Raw genomic sequence first — 25,170 nt, 5'->3', positions numbered from 1 at the left:
CTTTTTTTATGATTGAAACCCAACTACAAACATGTTTGCAATCATGGTGCTTATATATTAACAATAATAAGTTTTTATTAAAAATAAACTACATTTCTATAGTTTTAAGTTACCTCATTGTGAACCTATGTGTGTGTTATATTTTTTTTAAAGCAATGGCATCAACAGCATTAAGCTGGAAGCCATGGAAATGGATCTAAGGATATTCTTTGGAAACAGTCATTAACTCAGCACTTAGTGTGTCTTCAAAAACAATGGCCATCAACAAAAAGCAATTATTTCCATGATTTGAGGGTTCTGTGTAGAGTACAATGAAAATTCTATAAGGTAAAAAGGTCATTCGAGACCAAATGTGCTGGATTTGACACTCAACTCGACTTAAGCAAGTGATTTCCTCGCTCTGAGTCAGCATGCTCAGCTGTAATGCTGAATTCCTCTCTCAGCAGAGTTGGGGGGAGACACGGTTATTACTGGTAAGCTCCTCTGGATAGCCCAGTCTTTAATACCTCTTCTTATTCCCCAAACTCCTACTTCAAGTGATATCCTCCTTGGGTCTCCCAGGTCACCTTGACAGAATTTGGAAATGTTCAAACAAAATCAATGTTAATTCACTTTATTGGCTGAAAATGAAGATATGTTACATGAAGTATGCAGGGAGATCTCCCATTCATGCAAGTAACAAGAGAGAACTTGCTCTCTCCCTGGCTGTGTATTTTTGAGAATTGATCTGGTATTTTGAAAGAGGCTGCACAGCTGCCCATGCACATCTCTTTCTGTCTTAAAGAATAGCATGGCCCCTGCATTTGACCAGTCTCCCTGCTGCCTCCACTTTGCATCTTCAATGAATTCAGCTCTTTCTCATGTGGGGCACCATGGAGAGTCCAGGTAGATCAGCAATATTAGCATGATTTAAAAAATGAAATGTCTTAACTGAATCACCATGAGATATAGTTATAAAGTTGTTTATGACTGCATTTCAGTTATACAATGTCTAATATCTACTCCTTCACCAGTGTACATACATTTTCCATCACCATGTCTCCAGTTTTTCTCTGCTCCCTCTTCCCTGATTCCCCCCTTGTCTCTATGGCAGACATTTTTCTTCTCTCTCTCTCAGCTTTCCCTTTTTTTTTTATTATAGTCTATGGTTTGCAATGTTGCTGCTGAAGGGGAATCATACATATCACTTCACCTCTTTTCAGACTTAGTCTTGTCCAGAGTGACCATTTCCAATTATAATTGTCACAGTGATCTCTTCTCTGCCTTAATTGCACTTCCTTATCTTTGTGACAAGCTTCCTACTTTGGACCAGTCTCCTGGACCATGTCTCTATTGTCTTTGTATATTATTACCATACTATCTTTTTAAAAAAATATTCCACAAATGAGTGTGTTTATTCTATGTCTATTTCTCTTCCTCTAACTCAATTCACTCAACACAATTTCCTTATCCTTGCATATATAGTCAAATTTCATGTCTTCATTTTTTCCTAACAGCTGCATAATATTCCAATGTGTATGTGTGCCCTTGCTGTGATCCTTGCCATTCATAGGAGTGTTTGTCAAAGGCCCAGTGCTGTGTACTGTTTTTGCCATATATTTTCATGTGTTATTTTCCCAACAACTCTGTAAGTTCAGCATAGGATCTCCATTATACAGATGAGGAAGCAATGAAGCAGCAACTCTGAGGTTATGCCCTAGAGCCGACAGAGCCAGTTACTCTTCTTTAGTCAACCCCAAACCTTTCCAATCACTTCTTGACACTTGGAACAAGGGGAATACATTCAGTGATTCATTGTGATCACAAGTATCCTGAAGTGGATGATCACTTCTCCTATATCTTGATTCCCCAGTGTTACTTTTGCTCCTTGAGTGCAGGCACTGAGTCAGCTCTGTTGTTATAGAATAGAAGCAATGCCTATAACACAACTGAAGGAATAGAAGGGGACCTTCAGAAAGTATCCCAGATCCCCATCTGACCTAGTGTTTACCATCTCATTTATTTCCTTCTCTCATTTTTTTAGAATGTGGGGCAGATTTGGCTATGCTCAGGGATTACTTCTGTCTCTGTGTTCAGGGACCACTCCTGGCTGGATCCAGGGGTCCAAATGGGTGCTGGAGAATTGAATCTGAGTAGGTCACATTGCAAGGTAAGTATCCTCCATTCTCTATTGCTCCAGACCCATATCTGTCTGTCTCTTATAGCAACAGAAACACCTGTATGAGAGACAACACTTTAGTCTGACAATCTGATTCTTGGTTTCTTTTTTGTCAGAAGGTTTAGCTAGCATTGGGAAGAAAAGACAGTAACAGAGAAGATTAACACTCTAGAATAAATATAGGCTGAAAAGCATATGTATAGGTTTTCTCTATAAATAGTACCTTAGTTCAACTCATTATTTACTGCTTCTTGAGATCAATGAACTTAATATATATTGAAAGTGCTTGGATTGACAAATAGTGATAAAAGAAAATCTAAAGTACTATATAATAGAAAATATATATCTCCTGGTATAAATTAGTCTTTAGGTAGCAGCAGTTCATATTTTAGAAAATTTTTATTGGCAAATGTTCTTTTATTCATAAATTTGGGAGGTAGAAAGAAGGGTGACAAGGATTGAACCTAATACCTCATAGATACAAAGCATACATGCATTCTATGGCTGAACTTCAAATGTTTTTCCATAATCCTTCTTTGGCTGACAGAACTAGCAGAAGGAGGAAAAAGGAGAAAATGGTTTCTGTGTAGCTGAATCTTCCCCTGGAAATCTAGAAGAGAAGTTACCCTTATAGAACTCAATATAGAACCAGAAAAATTAACTAGCTGAATAAAACATGAGCAGAGGATCTAATACTTTTTAATAAAGCCATTCAAATGACCAAAAGGCACATGATAAGTAATCAGAAATATGAAAATCAAAATGATCAAAACCAAAAATTAAAAAAAATCAAAATGATTAATACCATCTTAACCCTGTTAGAGTGACTGTTTTCAAGAAGATAAATTTTGGTAAGTGCTGGCAAGTGGAGCAAAGGGAACCTTTGTGCACTCTAGGTGGGATTAAAATTTGTTGCAGCCACTATGAGAGAGTATGGAATTAAAAAGTGAAAAATTGCATCATTTTTACTCCCTTAGAAATTTCACTTCTGAGTACTAATCTAAAGGAAATGAAATATCGGCAATCCATCTTTATTGCAGAATAATTTATGTTAGCAAAGATATGGAAACAGTCCAAGTGTCCATCAGTGAATGACTGGATAAATAAAATGGAATATTGAAAGAAGGGAGTCTTGACATTGGGGACATCATGAATTTATCTTGAAGGCTATTAGGCTAAGTGAAGCAAGCTATACTGAGAAAGACAAATACTAAATACTTTTTAACTTGCATGTGAAAATTAAAAAGAAAATTGAAGTCATAAAGAGATTGGTGACCAGCAGGAATGATAGTGCTGAGGATCTCAATTTAAAAAGAAAAAGACTTCTAAAAAGAAGAAACAGCAGAATTATTCTTAGATAAGATCACCAAGATTTCTGTGCAACATTTAAGCAATTTATCTTAAGCTTAAACCCAAGAAGGTCATACATAAGCCAGAGAGTACAGGATAACTTTTTACCCCTTTTCAGATTGTAGAAACAGCATGGAACCCCAAAGAAAAAGATGTTCCATTAATATATTTTACTATTTTAAACCTAAAATGCACTCCAGGTAAATAAAACTTGGAGGAAAATGACATCAAAATGCTCTTCTACCCTCAATTAATTTGAGAAGTGAAATCCGGCTCTTGGGAGAGTTTTGCATTCAGGGAACAACAATAACAAAAGCCCTATCCCTAAAGATTTCAGCACCCTGATCCCCCAAACCTGAGAAAATATCAGGTTGCATAGCAAAAGGGACTTTGTGGGTGTGATTAAATGAAGGCTATTGAGAAGGAAAACACTCCTGGTTGTCTGGATGCATGCAGTGAAATAAACAGAGCCCTGGTAAGGGAAGAGAAGGAGAAGACACAAGAAGAGCCATTGGTTAAAATGTCAGAGAGGCAGAGACTTGAGGATGACCTGTGGTTGTTTTTGAAGATGGATAAAACCGTCATGGAAAAAGGGAAGCAACAACTTCTAGAAACTGGAAATGACAAGAAAACAAGTTCTTCTCTATAGATTCCCTAAGGACTATTGCTCTGCCTGACCCATTGTAGATTTTGGATCTCCAGAAATCTTAAAATAATTCAGGTTATTTGATCAAAATTAAATTTATGGTAATTTGTCTCAGGAGTCATGGGAAAGTGGAATTTATTAGGTTATGTCGCATTCACTAAGAAATTTGATGCTTATAAGTTGAGAAAGGACATTTTGAAATGCTAATACACAAATGCAAACAAGATATAAAAGACAAATTGTTAACTAACATGATTCATTTCTTCCAATGCCATGGTTGCCTATGTGGGTCATTAGAAATGGTGTTCACTAGATTATAGTCTGAATTTGATCTTCCTTTGCTTCCTTGTTATGAACCTTCTCATACACATAGTCATAAACTGAAGAAAGGGAAAAAGAGGAAAGAGGAGAGAGATAAAGAGAAAGAGAAGAAAGAAAAAGAGAGAGAGGGGGGGATGGAGAGAGGAGAGGAGAGAGAGAGAAAGAGAGAGAGAACACTCAAAGTAGGAAGAAGCTTTGTGTTCCAATGTGCTTCTGTGGTCCATTATGACTCTGCTTCTCAACCAACATCACCTTTCAAAGTGGCTCTAGTCTCCTCACCTCTCTCTCCTCTTAGCCCCTATTTCTGTGACCCTCAGAGGCACTTGTTTTTCAAACTTTAACATAGAGCATGTTAAAGTAAAGCTAGTGCAGGAAGTCCTTGAGGAATTATAGGTCTGGTAATGCTTCTCAAACCAAGTCAAGAAATCTCTCTGGTTTACTCTCTGGTTGACTGTGGTGAGAGAGTTTGGAATTAAGATTTTGCTCAAACATGTTCAATGTTGCTTTGAACTTATGTGCTGCTTTACTTCATTATGTGAGAGAAGACAGGCTAAGTTGTTTTCCTCAATTTATATCAAGAGAATGGGCCACATTTTTAGCAACTTCTAGGGATAAGGAAGTCTGACATGAACTCTTTGAAAATTACACACACACACACACACACACACACACACACACAAAACAAACCCAGAAATTACTATGCTTACATTCAACAAGAAAAATCTGAGCAAGCTGGCAGTAGGTGAGAATGTGAACTGACTGAGAACAATCTGATGCAGTTTAGACATGACAGATCCCTAGATCATTTCTCTAACATGATCAAACTTTAACGTAAAAGGCTAACACTAAATGACTAAAGGTACTGTGAGAGTTGAATATAAATGAATCAAGTACTATGTTTTCAAACAGAAAATTTCTCAACAAGATTCTCAAGCAAGGTGAGTTATGTAGGAAAAGTCTCAATGGCTGGGCTCAGTCACACTGCTCTCTTCTCCTTTCCCCAGCCAATCACAATATGGTGGGGAAGGAACTTGAGGCCAGGGACTACTCCTTGTTTTGTGCTCAGAAATTACTCCTGCAAGGCATACAGCAACAGATGGGTGTTGGGGATTGAACCTGAGTCATTTGCATGCAAGGGAAGTGCCCTGCCCACTGTGGCTCCAACCACAGCACATCACTTTATTACAGAAACTAAGTAAATCAACTAGAAAGATATTAAAATCTATTTCCAATTTTGGGGTCTTCACCAATTTCTGAGAGAAAGAAATTTACTTCATTGTGCTACTCAGCCATTCCTTCCCCTCCTCTTCTCCTCACAACTGTCTCTGGAAAGAGAACTTCTGAGAATAAAGCATTTCCAAATATCGTGCATTCCTTCAACTTGAACCTTCCAGAATATGAAAATCGAAGAGAATAGAAAGACATACATGTTCAGATGTGAAGGCAATGAGCCTGGGGACTGCGGCCATTCCTTTTTCCTTGACTTCTGGGAACATCTTAAAGCGAGCGATGAGCATGGCGTACATGTTAGATATGGCGCCACCTGGAGTACACAGCAATACACAGTTACCTCCTCTAGTCATCCATGTCACTTCACACTCCTCTTCCTCTGACCTAAAGTCCCCCTTGAGCACAGGAAACAATTTTACTGACTGTCCTTTGAAAGGAGTCCTCAGAGTTATGCTAAGGGGGTTTAGAAAAGAAGTATTGGGCCCAACCATAGGATGAGTGTGCTTAACCTCTGTCCCATCTCTAACTTTAAGGGGAAATAAAATTAACCAACTCAAGTTGGGCCCTTTGAAAAAAGACTTTTAAGAGCTCTTTTAATAGCTTTAGAGTTGGGCCATTCTGCATCATATTTCTGGGAATTCTACTCATATGCACACAGAGAACACTTATTTTTCTTCATTTCAGCTCATGCAATGCCTTGCACTTGGAGAAATCAATTGCTATTAATGATCTAGACTGATAGTCAACAATTTTTATGACAAAGAAGAAATTGAATTCCTTTTCCTGAGTTGTCCTAAGATGTTTTGGGATTTCATACCATAAGATTCATTTATTATAAGTAAGGTCTCATTTGACAAAGCAAAGACAAATGAGATATATCTAGGACTGATGAAAAATTTAGTGTTTTTCTATTCAGAAAAACAACAGTTTTCTGTGGACGCAAATGACCATGCTGGCATGAATGCTGTGGGACCATGAGGCTGAGTGAAGGCTTGATTCTCTCCCCAACTCAAAGAGCCATGTCTAGGCTCTATCATCATGTGAGTGCTTCGGTTCATCTTTCCTGAAGATGCTGAGGAATGAGGTTTCCTGTACTGAGCTTTGGTCCCACAGGGCCACAACATTTGCCTCCTGAGCCCTGGGCTATAATGCAAATAGGCAGCAGAGCAGTGTACACCCAGATCCTGGCTCAGTCCTCAGTTAGAATGAGGGCAATTTCTACCTATTCTGAACCACAGAGATATGAGATGAGCAGAATCCAGGTCAGGCCTGCTCTGAGAAGATATTCTGTTCAAAAGGCTGCCTATAGAGAATACTACTTGCCAAGGGACCAGCATTTTAAAAATTTTCACAACAGTTCATGGTTTCTCTATCTTTGCCTCTAACTGATATTTTATGCTACAAAATAAAGTAAAATATTTTATACTACAAAATGGTGAGGGCTGTTCTGTAGATTGATGGGGAGCAATATCCCTGCCTTCAATGCATTAGATACCAACAGTACTTTGCCCCAACTCATATATGACAATCATCTATTTTTCTGGACATTGCTAAAGGTTGTTGGGAAGAAAAATAATTTCCAGTTAAGAAATGCTGCCCTAGTTATTCCCAGAGGGAACAAGAATAAAGGAGGGCATAAGGAAAAGTAGAAGAGGGTAGAGAGAAGGCACAGAGAAAGTGCATTTTATTCTATTATCAAGAAATTTCTGAGCTCTTTCTTACTCTTCATTAGGTAGATCATTCTCTGTGCAAAGGGTTAGAGTTTCTTTTGGGCCTTTGAACAGAGCAAACTGCTTTGTGTAACACAGGCAGAAGCCTGAGACCTGTTGGCTCTTATTTCCAATGAATATTCCAGAAAAGGATGCAAAAAATGGACCATGAATCATGTTAATGTCCTGTGGGATAAGAAAAGGTTTGTGAGTTGTCAATTCCTGCCCTTTCACCAATCACTTCTTCGTGCCTTGGAAGCAATGCATAATACAGTTCTCTCTGGCTCTTTGGAACAGTTGATATCTCATAAACAAAATTATTTCTAGAAGCCTATTGGACTTTTCATCAAGTACGTTTCTGGAGGTGATAGGTGGAGGCATCTGACAAAACCTGGTGGAAATGGGGTTCAAGTTACAGACCTAACCATGTACTTTCTCATCTCAAGAACATAAAATACATGATTTCCCCCATTCCTCCAATTTTAAGCCCATTTATACCTGGCAAAGGTTGAAGCTACATAGAAAGTCATTCCATTAGTGAGCATGTATGCTAAGACTCACCTCTCCTCTGGAATGCTCTGCAGAAAGTAAAAGAACAACTTGCCAAAGCTTTATCCTGTATCTTTCTCCCAGTCTACGGTATCTACATCAAACTAATAGCAGTCTTGAAATGGGTAGAGCAAGTGGGCCTTTATGAACTAGGAAAGGAGCTCCATGATGAAGCTTAGGTTAGGGGATCATTCCCTATCATTGGTGAGGGGCACAAGGCAATGCCTAAGATTTGCCCTGGTTCAGCTAAATTTCCCAAAAGAAGCTTTCTTTGACTGCAGATTTTCTGAGGCATGTAGGTTAATAAATAAATGCTAGATAAATGAGGCCTGACTCCAGCCCTTTCATCACTTTTTCAGAGTCAATAGAAGCAGCTGTTTACTCCCACTCCTGGAAACCAAGAGAGTCCAGGAGCTCTGACTGCCTTGGGGCCAGCTCAATCACACAACCAAGCTCATTAGAAGAGGAAGACCCATGTGGGCTAATGATTTCAAAACTTACCAATGCTTTATGAAAGATACCTTAAAAACAATAAATAGGGACAATGTCTCCTCAGAAGAAGTTGACTTTTCCAATGAAAAACTAAGTCCGAAGTTCCCTCCAAATGAAGACTAGTTTAAAATTCATCACAGCTGGTGTTCAGTGACAAAAAGAAAAAGGGTAATTTTCCCTTCCATTTAACTAACATGTTTTCCTTCAGCACCTGAAAGAATTGTGCTCGAATGTTCAAAACTTCAAACAAATGAGCAGACCAGAACTGGTAGGCAAACCTGCCTAATTTAAGGCATGGTCTTGAAGTTGCTGTTGCTCTTTCATCAGATATTCTGTTGCCTTTGCTTCTCCCTCTGGAAAAAAACAATCACGACTAACTCCTTGCTGAGTTTGACACAATGCTTCTAGCCTCCATTCTTCGTGAACAGCCCCAGGAGAGAGTGGACAGTTCTCATGGCCCCCCCACTTGAGGTGAGAGGCTCAACCCAGGCTTCTTAGCCCAGTTATGGATTTTTTTTTCATCTCTTTACTTTCCTGACTTACATCCTATTTGTATAAAATCAAATACACGTACTCTCTAGTCAAGAGCTTTAGACTCAAATTGACTCTCTTTGACTGGAAGAGATGTAAATAATGGCTCTTAGAATGCAATGGCTGGTGATTTAAAAAAAAGGACAAACAAACAAAAGAATCAGAATGCAAAAAATTGAATTAGAGATGAGAAAGGAGAGAAGAAATAAGAAACCTCTAAAAGGAACTATAACCTTCTTAGGTCAAAGAAAATGTCTCTTGGCATTCTCTGTCCTTAAGTCAAATTCTCTGTTAAGGGATAGTGTATGTGGGCTTCATAAAGTATATCTGTCTTGTTATGTATCCCATAATGTAGACTGCTGTGCTTTTAAAATGATTATTTATTTATTTACTTATTTATTTAGGGAACACACCCAGTAGTACTAATGGCTTACTCCTGGGTCTGTGCTCAGGGATCACTCCTGGTGGCTGGGAATATGTGCTGCTGGGAATCGAATACAGGTCAGCCACATGCCCAGCAAGCACTCTACCTGCCATTCTGTTTTATTAAATAAGATACTATTTTTTTCACTAACTCTGGAAAGAACATCTGAGAATGAATATTGGATTCATTTGTTCTGCATGACCCATTTAGCCTGTAGGTCATTCCCATGCAGGTGTTGTTTAAATACCAGTAGTGGTATATCCTGCACTGATTATGCTCTTTCCTAAGACAGACTAACATTTAAGTAGTGGGTAGCTGTCTTGGAGGTCCATGATCATGATAAACATGGAGCCAATTTAGCCTAAGTAGAAATACAGGCTAGATCAGATACTTAATCTTTCTTAAGTTCATAACGAGGCATTGCATGTCAGAAGAAAAATACAAAGAAAGGTTGAAATATTATATACCAGGAGAAAATATCCCATCGCCAGAGCCCCCTGGCCAGCCAATGATTTCTCTCATTTTCTTTAGCGTGACATATTCCAAAAGCACAAATACTGGAGCAATTTCATAGGTGAACCTGAAATGTAGTAATGGCCACATTTTATGTGTATAACTTAAAGAAATATATATATGTATATATATATCAGTATCATAATACATTCAGAACCATTTCCCTTCTCAAGCCCATATTTACAAACGTCATTAATGTCTGAAAGGTTGGTATATTTTTATATATCCTGAAAGTTAAGATCTATAATTATTGGCATAATTCATAAGGCTCATTCATCATATTGAAAAAAGAACATTGTAGAGCAGCATTATTTAAAACTACAATTGGTTCAATCATTATCTCTTTTAGATTACACATGTCTGAAAAACCAGAAAAGTTTTATAAGTGAGGTTCTTTGTATAGCACTGGTTGCATGAAAGATCCACCATGATCTTTTTCACTAAGATAGAACAAACATTCATATATTTCTAAACTTCTTACTGCTATTTTGGGGGTTATTTAAAAATTATTTAAGAAGTAAAGACTATGAAATCTCACTAATAATTATCCTGGATTATACAGAAACACATTTAGCTACTTACATGTTGGTATTTGCTGTTGATGTCAGCCAGTCTGCTGCTAATCCAACCATATCCAATCCAGTGGAGAGCTGATTGAAGTATCTGGGATGCCCTGAGTAAAATGGAATACCAGAATCAGGACTGCACTCAACCAAAGCAAGTGCCTCTCAAACTCATGATTTCCCTAATCAAAGAACCTGGGGAGGTCCTTACAGGATAGAAAATCCATATTCAGACTAGCTCAAACACAAACACGTTCACACACACAGACACACAGACACACACACACACACACACACACACTCATTGACATACACAAGTAGCATTTCTTCTAATAAGAGAGACTACTTTGGCTTTTTGCACTTCTTAAAGTGCCTATTCTAAAAAGATTTTAGAAACACTCTTTAAATATACACTATAAAACATCCCAAATATGGTACATAGCCTGGATATTACTAAATGTCTCGTATTCTTTACTATATAATATTCTTTCATTACATTTGCAAACTAACATGCTTGAGCAATCTAAAATTATTCCAAGTTAGTGAACTGTTCATTTCTAAATGCTTACACTGCTAAAATTTCTTTTCTGTTGAACTTGCTCTGGGAATATCATGACAGCCTCCAGACATGCCAACATTCCTATTAATATCGGTGACAAGTGACTGATGGTTACCAAAGACACGGGAAAAATGAGAACACTCTTGAGCGATTTCCCCTGGATTCCAAAGGTGATGCTTTGTTAAATGGCATGGACAAAGCTAATTCTGGTCCATTATTTACTGTCTGAAGACTTGATTATAAACAACAGTGCTCCTTCATCATTGAGGTTTAAAATAAAGCTGAATACAGTAGCACTATCTTGTCAATAAGATACAGAAAGATACAGTCAATAAACCGATCAGTCCATTAGCAAGGCTTATCTAATTAGCTTTTGGATTTCTCTAAAACCCTCTAAAGGATTTCACATTTAAATGCTCCCAGGGCTATTATTTAAGATGTGATTGTAAATGTCTCATTAGAATTCCATTCCCTTGTCTTGACCCATATAAGTCATCTATAAACCTGTGATTTACTAAGCAGCTAAAAATTTGGAAGATGAACAATTATGGGAATAGCATTTGATAAAAAGACAACCCCAACCCACATTTTTTACTGGACACCTCTATGAAGCTTGGGAAGCTTCCCCCACTGCATGGACAAAAGCAGATAAGAAAGGGCCAGAGGGAAAGCAGGCACAGGAATTAACACAGAGCTAATCTCCACGATGGAGGGAGGGTTTTCTTATCAGCCTCTGACATGTGGCTAGAGATTGAGACAATGTGAAAGAGAGGAATTGGGAAAATACATTGCACTTGAGCTGGGTGGGACTTGTGTAAATCTTGCTCATTCTCATCAAACCCCATTGTTTAACTTCCCTATCTTTCTGCTCTTCTCCAGCTTTCCCAATGCTGGCTGACTGCTGTCAGTTGCTGTTTCCTCGGAAAGTGAAAAAACCTTTGCTGCTGCTGCTGCCATCGGAGGCAACCCTTCACTCATCTCTGCCTCATTGACTCTCCATTTCATTAGCACTCACAGCTGAAATCATAGCTGTCTCTGTCTCCCATTGCCCCTTCATTTCTCTTTCCCTAAGCCATTCTTTTTTAAGTGAGGAAACAAAAAAAAGGGCCATCAAAGCTATTAATTAACCTACTCTCCCAATTCATACGGCATTATTTTTTTTTCTGAATAAATATGGTGTCTTCTTCTATCATATACTATTGAAACTGGAGCGGGGGTGGGGGCTTTGACATGAAAACTTTTATTTACAATTGAAAGAGATTCCAAGGCAAGTTGGGAGCCAGGACATAAGGATGATGCATTTGGATAATACATTTTAGTACCTTGGGGATATGTGGGAACAAGAATGATGCTTGAAATGTGTAGCTCTCTCTCTCTCTCTCTCTCTCTCTCTCTCTCTCTCTCTCTCTCTCTCTCTCTCTCTCTCTCCCTCCCTCCCTCCCTCCCTCCCTCCCTCCCTCTCTCTCTCTCTCTCTCTCTCTCTCTCTCTTTAACCTTGGCCTGCCATTTCACCTGAGTCCCTCTTGCCTCTACATTTCTGTCCACTCAGAATAATGGGAAAACATGGAAGGAGGTCATTTGACGGGTCAGAACAATACGTCCTTCTGATTTCTGCAAAAGTATTCCACAGAAATAGTGTCTTTGCTCTCTCTTCCCATGAGCCCTAAATGCTGCTTGCTAATCGGTGGCATCTCTGGAGCAAGGAGGTGAGAGATCCACCTGGGAACCAGTCAGCTGTGTCAGAAGCACCCCGCGTCCAGCTGTTTTGCCTATGGCTGCAGCTGCTGCTTGCAGGTTACATTGCGTTGCGGGAGCCAACAGGGAAGAGCGGGACCCCTATGCAATCTAGAGATCTGAGGTGAGAGCAGAGGAGCGGACCTAAGCCAGTCCCAACAGCATTTTGGGTGCTAACCACTGGCACCAAGGACCAACCCACATATTATCGCTTCCTTTCCTTTGTCTGAATGTTTGGTTAACAGACACAAAAAGCCATTAATCCCTCCACTCCCAACCACCACCGCCACCACATCGAATAAACTGGCCAATGCTCAAGGTTTCAATTCTATCTATCATTCTCGGCAGTTTTGGATTCTAACATTGCTGATTGAGTAGGGAATTCTAGCTACTCTCGAAGACTTCTTTGTAAACCATTTCTCCATCTGCCCTGCACTCCTCTCTAAGCGTGGAGCCCAAAGTAGAAATTAGGTTAAGGACTCTAAGTAGAAAAGGGAAAACATGCATTTTGTAAAAGAATCTCTCCAGGAATCTTGAAATGCTGGGATGGTGAATATTTCACAAACTCTTAACAGGACTAGTGATCAAGTTCAAGTTATAGTTCAAAACCTATATGTTTGACAATCAAAAAGAGAAAGTGGCTGTTGTTGAGTTTGAAATGCAAGAGCAAGTCACTGGGCCTAAGGGATAGGAGGGGACAGAAGGCTATAAATGTTATGAAAGATATTGGTGAATTAATATTTATATGCCTTTTCTAGAATTTCAACTTAGTTAAATTTCATCTAAGCTAACAATAAAATGTAAACAAAACTAATAAAATGTATTACATTTGGTTAATGTTTCCTATGCATTACAAAAAAAATAAGCATAAAAGTAGCCCATTGTTTTCTGAAACCAAATAGAACATCGACAGAAGGAGTTATTACTATCATTAATGTGAAGTCCCTCCCCCTTATTTTAACTCTATACAATTGCTTTTCCAACACCACTAGCTTTAAGGATAGAGAAGTAAGACATCTTTATGGATGGATTCTTTTGGGTTCGGTAGCCAAACCCAAATAATAGGTAGTTAAAATAATAGACAGTAATTTTCTGCTAATGTATTTAAATATTAGATTAGGGAAATGGGTCAAATAAAAAGGAATAATTTTAAAGCCTTGCACTTACAGATACATGATAAACTGGGAGAAAAAATTTTAGTTGCCTAGTGTACACGTGAGTTCTCTCTAAACACCAATGAGAATATATAATAAACTTTCAAAAATCATATTTCACAGATTGAGAGTGAGAGAAACTGCCAAATTAAATTCCTTTTCCTACATATCTAGCCCTAAGTTTATTGTCTCACCAAGTAGTTACTAAATCCATTCACCAAGGCTGTGTCTAGGCAGACACTTTCTCTCTATTGGCAGAAAAAAATATGCAAAATAAAGTAAAAGTCCCACAGCAAAATTCTTACAATGCCTATTGTTCACTTGAGTGATACTAATATTTCACCAATAAAATTTTCACATATAAAAAATCAAGTTTCTATAGTAATCACTATCCAAGAAGCTTTTCCTTTGCTAGCAATTATTTTTTAAAGCAATAGTTCTACTTAGATTACAATCTTTGCCCCCTGAAATTCATTTGTACCTATTTTTATGACTTGAATGAAGAATGTACCACCGTGCAGCAAAGTGATTGGAACGACGCAGAAAAGGAAGATGCATAGTCAAGACCTGGGGAGACAAACCCTTATGCTAGATCTTTCGGATATTGTGCTTGGGCCCCAAAATGGACAGGGTGTTAATAAATGCTATGAAAACATAAAGTCAGAGCACAAAATATGGTTTCTAGAATCTGTATCTAAGATTATTTTATGCTTCTCCCTGCCCCCACTTAACCCCCTCTGTTTCTTAACCTAGGAAGTCTAGTCACTTCTAGAGGGGTTGTCACCATTGTTGATGAATAGTCAATACAGATGGGTTGTTAAGATTTTATTTATTTTGCTTTGTGTACAATTTTTCTTTCATAGAGATGAGCTGAAACCCAGATGTTAATTTCTGTTTATTTGAGACAATGTCCAAATAATATCTTGTTGGCTCAATAATTACTTTGGATGATTTGTCCAACTTCTGGTCATCTCTAGGTCAAGGAAATTACCAGTCCTACAATTGGTATTTGGGCTTTTGTTTGGATTATGCTTTTCTGAGCTGTCATATTAATATTCCCTTCTTTGCTTCATTTTGGGTTGCTTCTACTGGCCTCTGCTGACAAATGGCTGCTTCTACATCAGTGGTTAATCTCCAAAGCTAAATATGGGCATTGTGGCATCTGATTGTTTATACTTAGATAACATTGCCAATATTTACAACTTCAAAAGCACTAACATTACTAGTAAAAGGTACCTTGATTTTAATCATGTTAAAAATGATGTCTTCTTAATTACAAGTAACTGTACTTAAAAATATCAGTAGCTCTAGAAAAGAAAATAATTAATAAACAATGAAAATAGCAAAAGAAAAAGCTTTATTATTTCAGATCACACAGTACCTGTTTTAATTGCATATTTCAGAGTTGTTTGGCAATGCATCAAAATTTCCTCCAAATTTTGTGGTTGTTCTGCCAATTCCCAATTATACTCTTGAAGAAGCTCATTAGGGTAATGAAAATCAATCACTTTGGTTGATCTATCGAAACTTTTCACCACATACTGAAGCAAAATGTCCATAACGTCTTGCAGAAATGTCAAAGTGGGCCTTTCTCCATCACAGGCTGGAAGCAGGTCTAAAATGGAATCAAAATGCCACATCTTAATTTTTACCATGAAACCATCTAGACAAGAACTGATATGGCAACAGCTTAGCTTTGTGAACGGAAAGATTTTGTTTAAAAAAAATGGAAAAGAAAAGAAAATCTTTTGGAAACAGCGAGCATTTATTTTCTAAGGTGAGAGGAGGGTTTAAAGACCAAGTATTGAAACGGATTTCTCCCCCATCCTCACCCTATATACTTTCAGTGCTTCAAGCAATCACGTATTGTTTGTGCTTTCCATTCTGAAGAAAAACGCGCCTCCATTTGTCTATCTCACAGGACTGTATCCTGAATGTCATTTCTCAATAAATTATCTTAAATGATCATGCAAACACTTGGGTAGGTTTGTGGAGAGATTTTGGGCAAATCAAATGACCGACGCAATGTCAGGATCGCTGGCCCACTATTTCTAAATGTGTGCGTGTGTTCGTGTTCGTGTGTGTGTGTGTGTGTGTGTGTGTGTGTGTGTGTGTGTGTGTGTGTGTGTGTATGCGCGCTCTTCTGGGTGCGCGCAGGTTTCGGATGGGTTAAACGCAAGGGAGTAAAACCGCGTACAGATCTCACGTGAATAATCGTTCTCCAGTGAAACAGCAGCTACAAATTACTCCAGTGATCTAAAGACCTAGAAAGGCTCAGGACTTCTAAACTGAAGGCCTAGGAGATACCCAGAAACCGACCAGAAGCGCTGGGGCGCACGGGCCCCGTTGCCACCTGCGGCCCGGAGCGCAGCGCACCAGTTAGCCTTGGATCCCACCGGGGGGTTGGAAGTTTCTAGCTCAAAGCTTCGGGTAGAGCTCGCGGAACCCGTTCCCGTGTGGTAGCAGTGGGCCGGGCCGAGCAAGGTCCCCGGGAGCCGCCTTTACCTGTTGCGTGTAAAAACGCGTAGTTGACATCGCCTTTGGGGCAGCTGCAGGGCTTCTGGTCACAGGTGCAGGCGGTCTTCCTCGAGGTGGCCCTCGGGGGCTCGCTCCCGCCGCTCTCCGCCGGCTTCTCCGCGTCTCCGTAGATCAGGGCTAGGCAAGGACACGAGTGCGGGCCTCGGTCACCCGCCTGCCGCCTGCTATTCCCCCCCCCACCCCCCCGTCCGTCTAGAAACCCTGACACCTCCGACCTTTGCGCCCGCTTCCCTCCAGCACCCTCACTCACCGCACAGCTTGTTCCCGATGCCGCCCGTGAACTTCTGTGCTACCTGACACCAGGCTCTCGCTGCAAGGAAAGAAAGGCGGGAGCACGGCGGGACAGGAGGGGACCCAGACGGACGCACGAGGTGAAAGGTATTAGTGAGCCAGGGGACCGCGCCCGGCGGGTGCACAGGTACCCGGAGTCTGGAGGCCCCCCCGAGTAGCCTTGGATTCGCAGCTTCGCGTCCCAAGGTGAAGCGCGCACGCAGTCCTTTGCACTTGCTCTGCAGGTACCAAGGAACTCAGCCAGCCCCCTCAGCCCCCTCAAGACCTCTCTGCTTCCTCCAACCTCCTAAGGGCGAGTTTCCTCGACATCGACCCCGTGGCTTGTCGGTTTCCTGGCATATTCGCCTCCCGGAGCAATAATCTCCCCCCCCCCCCAATCCCATTTTCCTTTCAACCTCTCTCCTCCGACTCTCTCCCGGGTATAGACAGACTAAGATGGTGGTTGTGTCCCAGACCCCATGGCATTCGGTATCGAGGGGACTCAGTGTTTTGAGCTCGCTCCCAGGCTTGGACACAAAAGCTCTTTTTTTGGGGGGGGGCGCCTTCTCCCCGAGGATGTGGATCTAGGGGGAGAGGGAGACATCTAGACCCTCCAGAGCTGCTCAGGGTTTGAGGAAATGTCTGAAGTTTCCCCGTGGCAGGTGGAGAAAGAGAAATCTTCCTCTTCCCCTTATCCCCAAACCACCAGTGCCCGGGGAAAGCTCACGTCTGGGGTCTCCTACCTGTGCCTGGATTCTCGGGGTCCCCAGAAGCTTCTTCGGAGCCGAAGGACCAAAAGCCGGAGCCTGGAGATGCCATGAGCGCGGCGAGATCGGAGCGGGTGGCTTCCGAGTGCGAACTGTCAGCCAGCTGCCCTGGGCTCGGCCCGTGGCGCGCGCGCGCGTGCCTGCGAATGGCGGGACCCGTACGATCGCGCGGCCGAGGTGGGTGTCAGCCGGGGACGGGAACTGCGCGCGCGCCCGCCAGAACTGGGCTCCGGTCAATGCTGGGACGTGCCGGAGCCCCGAAAGCTGGTGGAGCTTAAGAGCGAAGCCGGGCCGAAGGGTCCTCTTGGCTCTCAGCCCGGTGATGGGCAAGAGCGGAGCGCACGCGAGTGACTGCCAAAGCAGAGGGAGCCCAATAGGGATGGATGAGGGGGCGGCTTGGGGGGTGAAGGAAAGGGGGGAAGGGCTGGGGAGCGGGAGGGGGCTGAGTCGTGAGGATGCACAGCAGACAGTGCGCACGAGCTGGAATCACAGCGAGGGGGCGGGGAGCGTGCGGGTCGCCTACCCAAGTCCGCGTGCGCTGTCCAGGGTACTGACGCGGCTGGAGGCGCGCTGGCCCCAGCGACTGGTACACCCAGAGGGGACCTTGACGAGGCGGAGAGGGTGGGAAATGAATTTGAGAGACGCATGGGGCAAATAATCCAACTGTTGGAGGTCTGGTGCTGGCTGCCGGGGTGAAGGCGCGGTCCCCCCTCCCCACCCCTGCACAGGAAGCTTCCAAGCGAGGAGCTGAGGTCTCTGTGACCTCGAGCGCTCCAGTGGGCCCCAGCTGAAGTCCCTGTGGTTAGGAAGCCCGGGGAAGAGAAGGAAGGAGGAGAGACGGCGTTTGGAAGCCGCTGGGCGCTTTTCAGCTCTTTAGTAGAACTTAAAGCTGCCCATTGAGCCGTACCATCCCTTAGAACGCGCGGCCGCCGGACCTGTCATCCAGGTCTGGGTAGACGGCTGGGGAGAAAGATGGTTGATGGAAGCTATGAAAAGACACCTTGAAGTCTTAATGAGAGCGGTTCTGGGGTTTGGGGAGCTGGTCGGGGGAAGAAAATGCCTAGAAACCTTATAGAAGGGGTTGGGAAAGTGCAGGCAGAGAATCCGGCTGTGTGGATGGTTCGGTGAAGATGGGATCGGGTCATTTGGTAACCTTGGCCCGGGGAGGAGTTCACGGGCCCGCAGCTTACGTGTGACGAAAATTGGGGTGTGCGTGGGAGGCGTGCGGAATCTCCTCGGACAAAGCAATCTCTACGTTCCTAAGCCCAGGAGGAAAGAAAGAAGTCAGGGCCTGCCCTGACCTCGTGGTTTTTGTTTGTAATTTTTTTTAAGTAGGCATCAAACCCATAGCATCCTTCACCCCACTCAGAATTATCTAGCTTGGAGGTGTTGGTTAGAAGGGCGTAGGGGGCAAGATTCGCTTTATCTAATGGGGGTAAGGGTGTTCTTTATTTTTGCTAGTAAAGAGAGAACATCATCGAACAATGCCCTCTAAAGAGAAGAGCTCTTTGAGAATTTTGGGGTGGTGGTGGTGTTGAATCAGCTTTGCTTCCTCAGGGGGTTGAGATCAAGCTTCAGTGCACCTTCCAGCCCAGGGGTTCGCACTCGAAGGCCTGAATGGCCGACTGGAGAGCGCCCGTAAGGCCTTCGGAGGTATGCGTGCTCACTGTTTGCAGATGCAGGCAAAGCTTCATTGTGTTCCCCAAATACTGTTGTTCTAACCCCCTGGATCAAAGCACCGACGGGCCCGCCAAAGTAGTGGTCCACGGAGCTTGGTTTTAGGATGAACAGTCCTCCTGAGAGTGTCAGAGAAGCCAGAGGAGCTGTGGACAAGTTCAATCTTGTGCCACCGGACAAGAATGGTGGGTAGTTTCCCTCGAAATTTATTCTTCTTCCCCAGGAGAGTGATGGCATTGATCGTAGGCTCATGGTCGCCTGAGCCTGGAAGTGTTGTGGGTAAAGGTGATGTCCCCGTCCTAGTTGTAGGGCTGGTTTAGTGCCGGTTCTAGGAAAATACCGGTAATTGGGGGGCACAACGGACCCCAATCGAGCCTGATTCTGACGCTCCGGTGCACCCCGGTAACCATTGTGGCGTGCAGATTCGCTTCTCTACAGACAGCATCTTCGCAGCTCAGGCTCCCGCGGCGTAGTTGAGTCTGAGAAAACGCTTCTTTGTTTAAATCCACATCAAATCTTGCAACGGTTGTTCTTCGAGCCAGCAGGCCAGCAATGCGAAAGTTTTCTACCTCGAATGTGTTCTCGAAAACATAAAGGTTCTTGAAAATAAACATTGAACACAAAGGTAGAAACTGTTTACACCTGGATGTAAAGAATTAAACAAACCAACAAAAGGATTTCAAGCTTACAGCAGAAACTGCAGGAAACCCTGCAGATACGGGGAACTTTGCTTCTAAGGGTGGCATTTACATTAATTTCTTTTTTTTCTAACAGACCCTATTTGTCTTTCCTCAGCACTGTCCCTCCCTAGATGGCAATTTGCTTTATAAAGACTTTCTTTTGGCAAAAGGGCCCTCTCCCGGGGGCTTGGGTTGCAGATAACAAAAGAACTCTGGGAGGTAATAATTACAGTCATTAGTTCACAAAGGAGGCAGCCCCGACCGGGATAGGGGAGGGAGCCCGGCTGGCTAAAAGCTTCCCAGGGCCCTTCCTGGAAAAAGGGGAAAGACCCACGCCCTGGGGCTAGTCCGCCTGCTCTTTCTCCAGGCTGACCTATTTCTAGGGTCCTTTCCCCAAAGGTCGCCTTGCAGATTGGCCTAAGCAGAGTGGCACAAAAAGTCTTTTTCTGTCCTCTCGCGTTTAAAAGTCAAAAGATGGAGCAAGAGAGGGAAACAGAAAGACAAAACAACCACCACAAAACAAAAGAAGACTGGAACAAAGCAAGATCAGGGACCCCGCTTGTCGTTTGCCAGTCGTGTTTCCAGTTCCACCTAAAAAGTGGTGGCGGGGAGATTGAGGTTCTGAGAGGGGTATTCGGGAGGCCGGATGCCTTGATCCAATGCAGCTGCTTTAAAAAAGGGGGTTGGGGGCCGGAGCGGTGGAGCAAGCGGTAAGGCATTTGCCTTGCCCTGCCAACCGAGGGCGGACTGCGGTTCGATCCCCCGTCCCATATGGTCCTCCATGCCAGGAGCGATTTCTGAGCTCATAGTCAGGAGTAACCCCTGAGCGTCACCGGGTGTGGCCCAAACAAACAACAAACAGAAATAAAAAGGGGTGGTTTGCCTGGAGTCGGAGGAGACTCTTTGGAAGCCTGGACTGCAGCAGAGGCCCAGACACGAGTGGAGTGAATTTCCAGGGTCTGGGAGGAAAGGTAGAGAGGTCTGAGCCTGGAAGGTCTGGCGTCTGGGCCAGCCCCAGTCCCACCGCCCAGCCCCGAAGCTCGATCTCCTGCTCAGACGAGGGTGGCTCCTCCCTCCCCCCTCCGCACTCGCCCCCCAGCTGCGGCCTGGGAGTCTAGCCGGGGAGAGTGCTGCACCCAGCTCAGCCACAGCGGCGGGAGATTTTCCTCGAGGAAGTTTCCTTTGTAATGTGCATCGGATGTATCATGATCTCTGGGTACCTTTTGGTGCCAACTCTGGAAAATACCTTTTGCCTCTGCCCCTTAAACTCTCACTAAGTCCCCGGCACAGACTCACTCGAATAACATTTCCTTCAGACCTGGGGTCACAGATGCGAGAGTTACCTGGGTCAGGGACCAAAACCCTCCTCCCAATTCAGCTTCCTTCCTTCCTTCCCCTTTCCAGGAAGGGAGGAAGCTCCTTCCTGAGAATTTGAGGCTCGTTTTCACAAAAGGAGACATGCAAACATCTGTCTGTTCAGGGATGTCCCCCTCCATCTCAATATACAAAAATCCGGAGGTGCCAAGATTCTCCTGCTAAATCTGTAGACTGGTCATGGAAAAGACACAGCTAGTTTCAGTGATGGAACTAAAGTAAATCAGATAGGAAAGCTGTGTGTGTGTGTGTGTGTGTGTGTGTGTGTGTGTGTGTGTGTGTGTGTGTGTGTGTGTGTGTGTGGTTGGGCGCAAAGATTTGGAGGTTGGTCTCACATTTGGGGAACAGTAGGAAGTGACCACACAGTCTGTGGGCTCTAATAGAAGGATCCTCATCCCTCTTTGCTACCTGGTGCCTGCACAGCAAAGCTGGACAGCCGCTGAATTCCGAACCCAAAAGCGATTGTGACGAAACATCAGCCCCCAAAGCCAGGCACGTTCTAGGGCGCTTGCTTTATTTAGAATCTTTAATAACCGAGGAAAGGACTAGCGGACTTAGAGCTGAATTTATCATTAAGGTTTGCCCCTCCCCTCATCTCTTCACCTCTCAGCCTTTAGGTTCAAAGCAATGAGCTTTTTCTTTCTGATAGCCCCTGGGCGGGTATCCCCAGGGTCTGGGAGAGGCGTTTCCAAGCCAGAAGAGATCTTTGAGCTAACCAGAAGAAAAGAGGAGAGGTTCCTGAGAACTCAAGAGTCCAACAGGTGACACAAAGATCATCTGGGGGAGACCGATGACCCAAATGGTCTAGAGGCGGAGACTCCACCCAGTCCTTGGTTTTCTGGAGTCAAGATCAAAGCCTGGTGGCAGCGCCCTGTTGGCAGAGCTTAATGTCATTAGGATCTGTCCAGCCCCGCAGTTTCTTTTCCAGTCCAGACGGTGGTGGCCGCCTGAACACGGAGCTACATTTGCTGAACTAAGCGCCGCCGCTGAGAGGTTTTGCGCAGGAGCCTCCGGTAGTCGTAAGGGTTGTCTGTGGGCCCATTCGTTTCCTCCTCTGAGCAGTCGGCAACCCAGCACCTGCGAGAGACCCCCAAGGCTCAGAGTTAGCTATGTCACCGATTCGGGGGGGGGGGGGAGGGTCTTTTGCCCCATGCACCCTGAGAAACCGTGGGCCTGCAAGAACAGCGCCTTCCTCGCTAGGATGGCGGCCACAGGCGTCTCTATTAATCCTGTGTAGGCAGCTTTTTCCAAACGCTCCTGGATCAGAACCAGAAGTGGAGCCTGGTGACTGCAAGAGAAGCTAGAGCAAAGCACCTGGCAGTGTATTTTTAAATGAGCTACCTTAGTGTGGAGTGAAATAATGCTGCACAGAGGATAAACAAATATTTGCTGTACACCTATTTTTTTCGATAGTTTAGTCAAACATGAAAACTCCAGCTGCCTAAATAGCCACATTATTTGACATTTGAAAACTGCTCAATGTTGCCTTACAAAATAAAATTCCTCAGGCTCCCCAAATGAAGTCAAGCTCTCAAGAGACCCAGAAGCATTGTGAGCACTGTGGGGTGGGCTTTTTCAATCTTTCAGGATCTTCAAGAGGCTGGTGTTGGGTCAGCTTCCCTGCATTGGTCCCTGAGAAGCCCTGGCTATGTTTATCTTTGGAGTCTTTTGCTGACTTGGAGAAAAGGGGTTGCACCTTAAAACATAACTACATAGATAGATTCATTTACTCTGGAATTAACCACCAAGTACCAGGCATCAAAGTAGATGCGCAAGAGTCTCTGCAGTCCTAAGGTTTTATAGACCAATGTGGTAGGCAGACGACTTTAGCACAACTAATATGAGACATTGACCAGAAAAGTGAAGAGATGGTGTGTTTGATTCTATGTGCTAGTAATTTCATCAAGGATGCTCAGAAAAGGTCTTTCTGATAAGGTGCCATGTGAGGAGAGAACTGAGGGGGAGGAGAGTGAGTCAGGGAGCTTTTAGGGAAGGCCAGTCATTTCCAGGGTGACTGATCCATCAAAGTAGAGGTTCTGAGACAAGGGCATGTATCATCTTGTTCAAAAAAAAAAACAACAAAAAAACAAAAAAACCAGCAAAGAGGTTACTAAGGGTTGGAATGGGAAAACAAGGGGGAGAAGAGCAAAGGGTAAGAGCAGGAAGAAGGAGAGGCTTGAGGAAAAGGCAATTTAGTGCTATCATAGGTACAACCAGAGAGATATTAGAAAATTCTGTTGTGGGAGTAATTCAGGAAAGGATCTGACTGCCTGTGGGGAAGAAGAGAGACTGCCATAGGCTAATAAGCAAGACAGGTAGTGGCCTGGATGGGGCTTACAGAGGAAGAAAGAACTGTTCAGATCTTTGTCATTCTTGAAAGGTGGCTTGTGAGATGTCTAGTATAGGAGAAAGGAATCAAAGATGTCTACAAGGTTTTTGGCTTAAACTGGAAGGATGATGTTATTATTTAATAGAACAAAAAAGACTAGGCTAGTTTTTTTTTTCCTTGAAGGGGAGATAAAGATTTTGCCTTTGCTTCTACTAATTTTAAAAACCCTTTTCTATACTGAATAAAGTGAATAATGAAAAAGCTTAGCTGTAATTGGGGGGTGGGGGCAGATTAGTCCTGAAAGCAAATTGAGGGAATACAGGGCAGTGTAGAAGGTTGATGGTGAGAACAGGTGTGTGATATTTGTTGTTTTATTTTATTTTTGTCACATAAAAAATGAGGTTTGGGCATTATCCAACTATGCTCAGGGTTCCCTCCTGACTCTATGCTCAGAGATCACGTCTAGTAGTACTTGAAGGACCATGTCTGATACTGGCAAATCCAACCAGAGATCAGCCATGTGCAAGGCAGCAATCTTATCAACTACACTATTTGCCTGGCTCCCAGAAGGAAAATTTGAGGGCTTGAGAAAAGAGTTCTGTAAGAGTAGACTGAGAACAGGGCGATATACTTTTTAAGAGAAAGGTAGTATTGCAAAATAGCTCTCAGGGTCTAAGGTGTAAGTATTGAGTGAAATAAAATTGTGTTTTTTTCTAACCATGTTTAGCTTCAGGTAGAGATATGGGTTGGCTAGAAAGTTGGATTTACCCAGAGTTTGGATTTGACACCTATATATAATGGGGAAGGACAATTATTTAAGATACATGCAAATGAGCAAAAATAAGAAAAGGGCTAGAATTTTGTATGCACATGGAATATGCTTTTATTATAGTCCATGCTGGATAAATATTTAAAAAAATTTTAGAAAAATTTTCAGGGAATCTTAAGCTCAGTAGATACTTGACAAGGAAGATCTTTGTGTGGCTTCATCATGAGCATCTATGGAGCAAATTGTTCTCTTTGAGTTAATGTCTTGAATTCCCTCATCTGCTTAGCTTATTTCTATTATAAAAAATGTTGATTTTCAACCATCTGCTAAGTATATCACGCACCATTATCTCTAACTCTAAGGTAAAACCTTAGTCTAACTCTATAGGTAAAACCTATAGTCTTATCCACAATCTCTAGATAAGGACAGAGATGAATTCTAGTTCAAGGAGCTACAAGAGGCATGGGCAACAAACAGCACAGCATAACTTGTACTTTTCCTTCTATCCTTGTTTCTTTTCTTCAGAAGCTTCTATCCCTAAGTTGAGGTGTATTTGTGTCTTCTTGTCAAAGTTGTAATATGGATTCCCTTATATTTATCAATGTAGTCACATCTTAAGGAGAGAAGTTGGGTGACATGGATTCTCTTATTGCTGTCCAGTGCTTTACAGAATCCCTGCCATCTGCTCTTATTTAATGACTGTGCGGCATTCAAATCATCGCGAGTTTCTGTTGAGCCTGATTCTCAGATCTACATACACCTTCCTGCTTGATGTGAGAACTTGTGTGTACATGTATAAATGATATTGACATATAACATCAAATTTAAAAGAT

The 25,170-nt window shown here is 42.8% G+C and overlaps 2 protein-coding genes across 2 annotated transcripts in view; both read right to left on the bottom strand.

Moving 5' to 3' along the window:
* The window catches only part of GAD2 (glutamate decarboxylase 2), a 66,791-nt gene extending 49,096 nt beyond the window's left edge, over positions 1-17,695 (bottom strand). Inside the window, exons 1-7 of the mRNA XM_049777778.1 lie at positions 17,485-17,695; positions 16,722-16,781; positions 16,439-16,588; positions 15,315-15,548; positions 10,506-10,596; positions 9,878-9,990; positions 5,903-6,018 (exon numbers count right to left, since the gene is read on the bottom strand). Coding sequence (XP_049633735.1) covers positions 5,903-6,018; positions 9,878-9,990; positions 10,506-10,596; positions 15,315-15,548; positions 16,439-16,588; positions 16,722-16,781; positions 17,485-17,560 — 840 coding nt within the window. The 5' untranslated portion in view covers positions 17,561-17,695. The remainder of the gene's footprint in view (positions 1-5,902; positions 6,019-9,877; positions 9,991-10,505; positions 10,597-15,314; positions 15,549-16,438; positions 16,589-16,721; positions 16,782-17,484) is intronic.
* A 1,789-nt stretch (positions 17,696-19,484) lies between these two features.
* Positions 19,485-25,170, bottom strand: part of MYO3A (myosin IIIA) — a 187,334-nt gene continuing 181,648 nt past the window's right edge. Inside the window, exons 33-37 of the mRNA XM_049777537.1 lie at positions 22,203-22,316; positions 21,843-21,950; positions 20,749-21,045; positions 20,096-20,282; positions 19,485-19,784 (exon numbers count right to left, since the gene is read on the bottom strand). Coding sequence (XP_049633494.1) covers positions 19,485-19,784; positions 20,096-20,282; positions 20,749-21,045; positions 21,843-21,950; positions 22,203-22,316 — 1,006 coding nt within the window. The remainder of the gene's footprint in view (positions 19,785-20,095; positions 20,283-20,748; positions 21,046-21,842; positions 21,951-22,202; positions 22,317-25,170) is intronic.

The sequence above is a fragment of the Suncus etruscus genome, chromosome 7 (genome assembly GCF_024139225.1).
Source record: "Suncus etruscus isolate mSunEtr1 chromosome 7, mSunEtr1.pri.cur, whole genome shotgun sequence".
Classification (NCBI taxonomy): domain Eukaryota; kingdom Metazoa; phylum Chordata; class Mammalia; order Eulipotyphla; family Soricidae; genus Suncus; species Suncus etruscus.
This window is presented reverse-complemented; position numbering and strand designations above follow the sequence as displayed.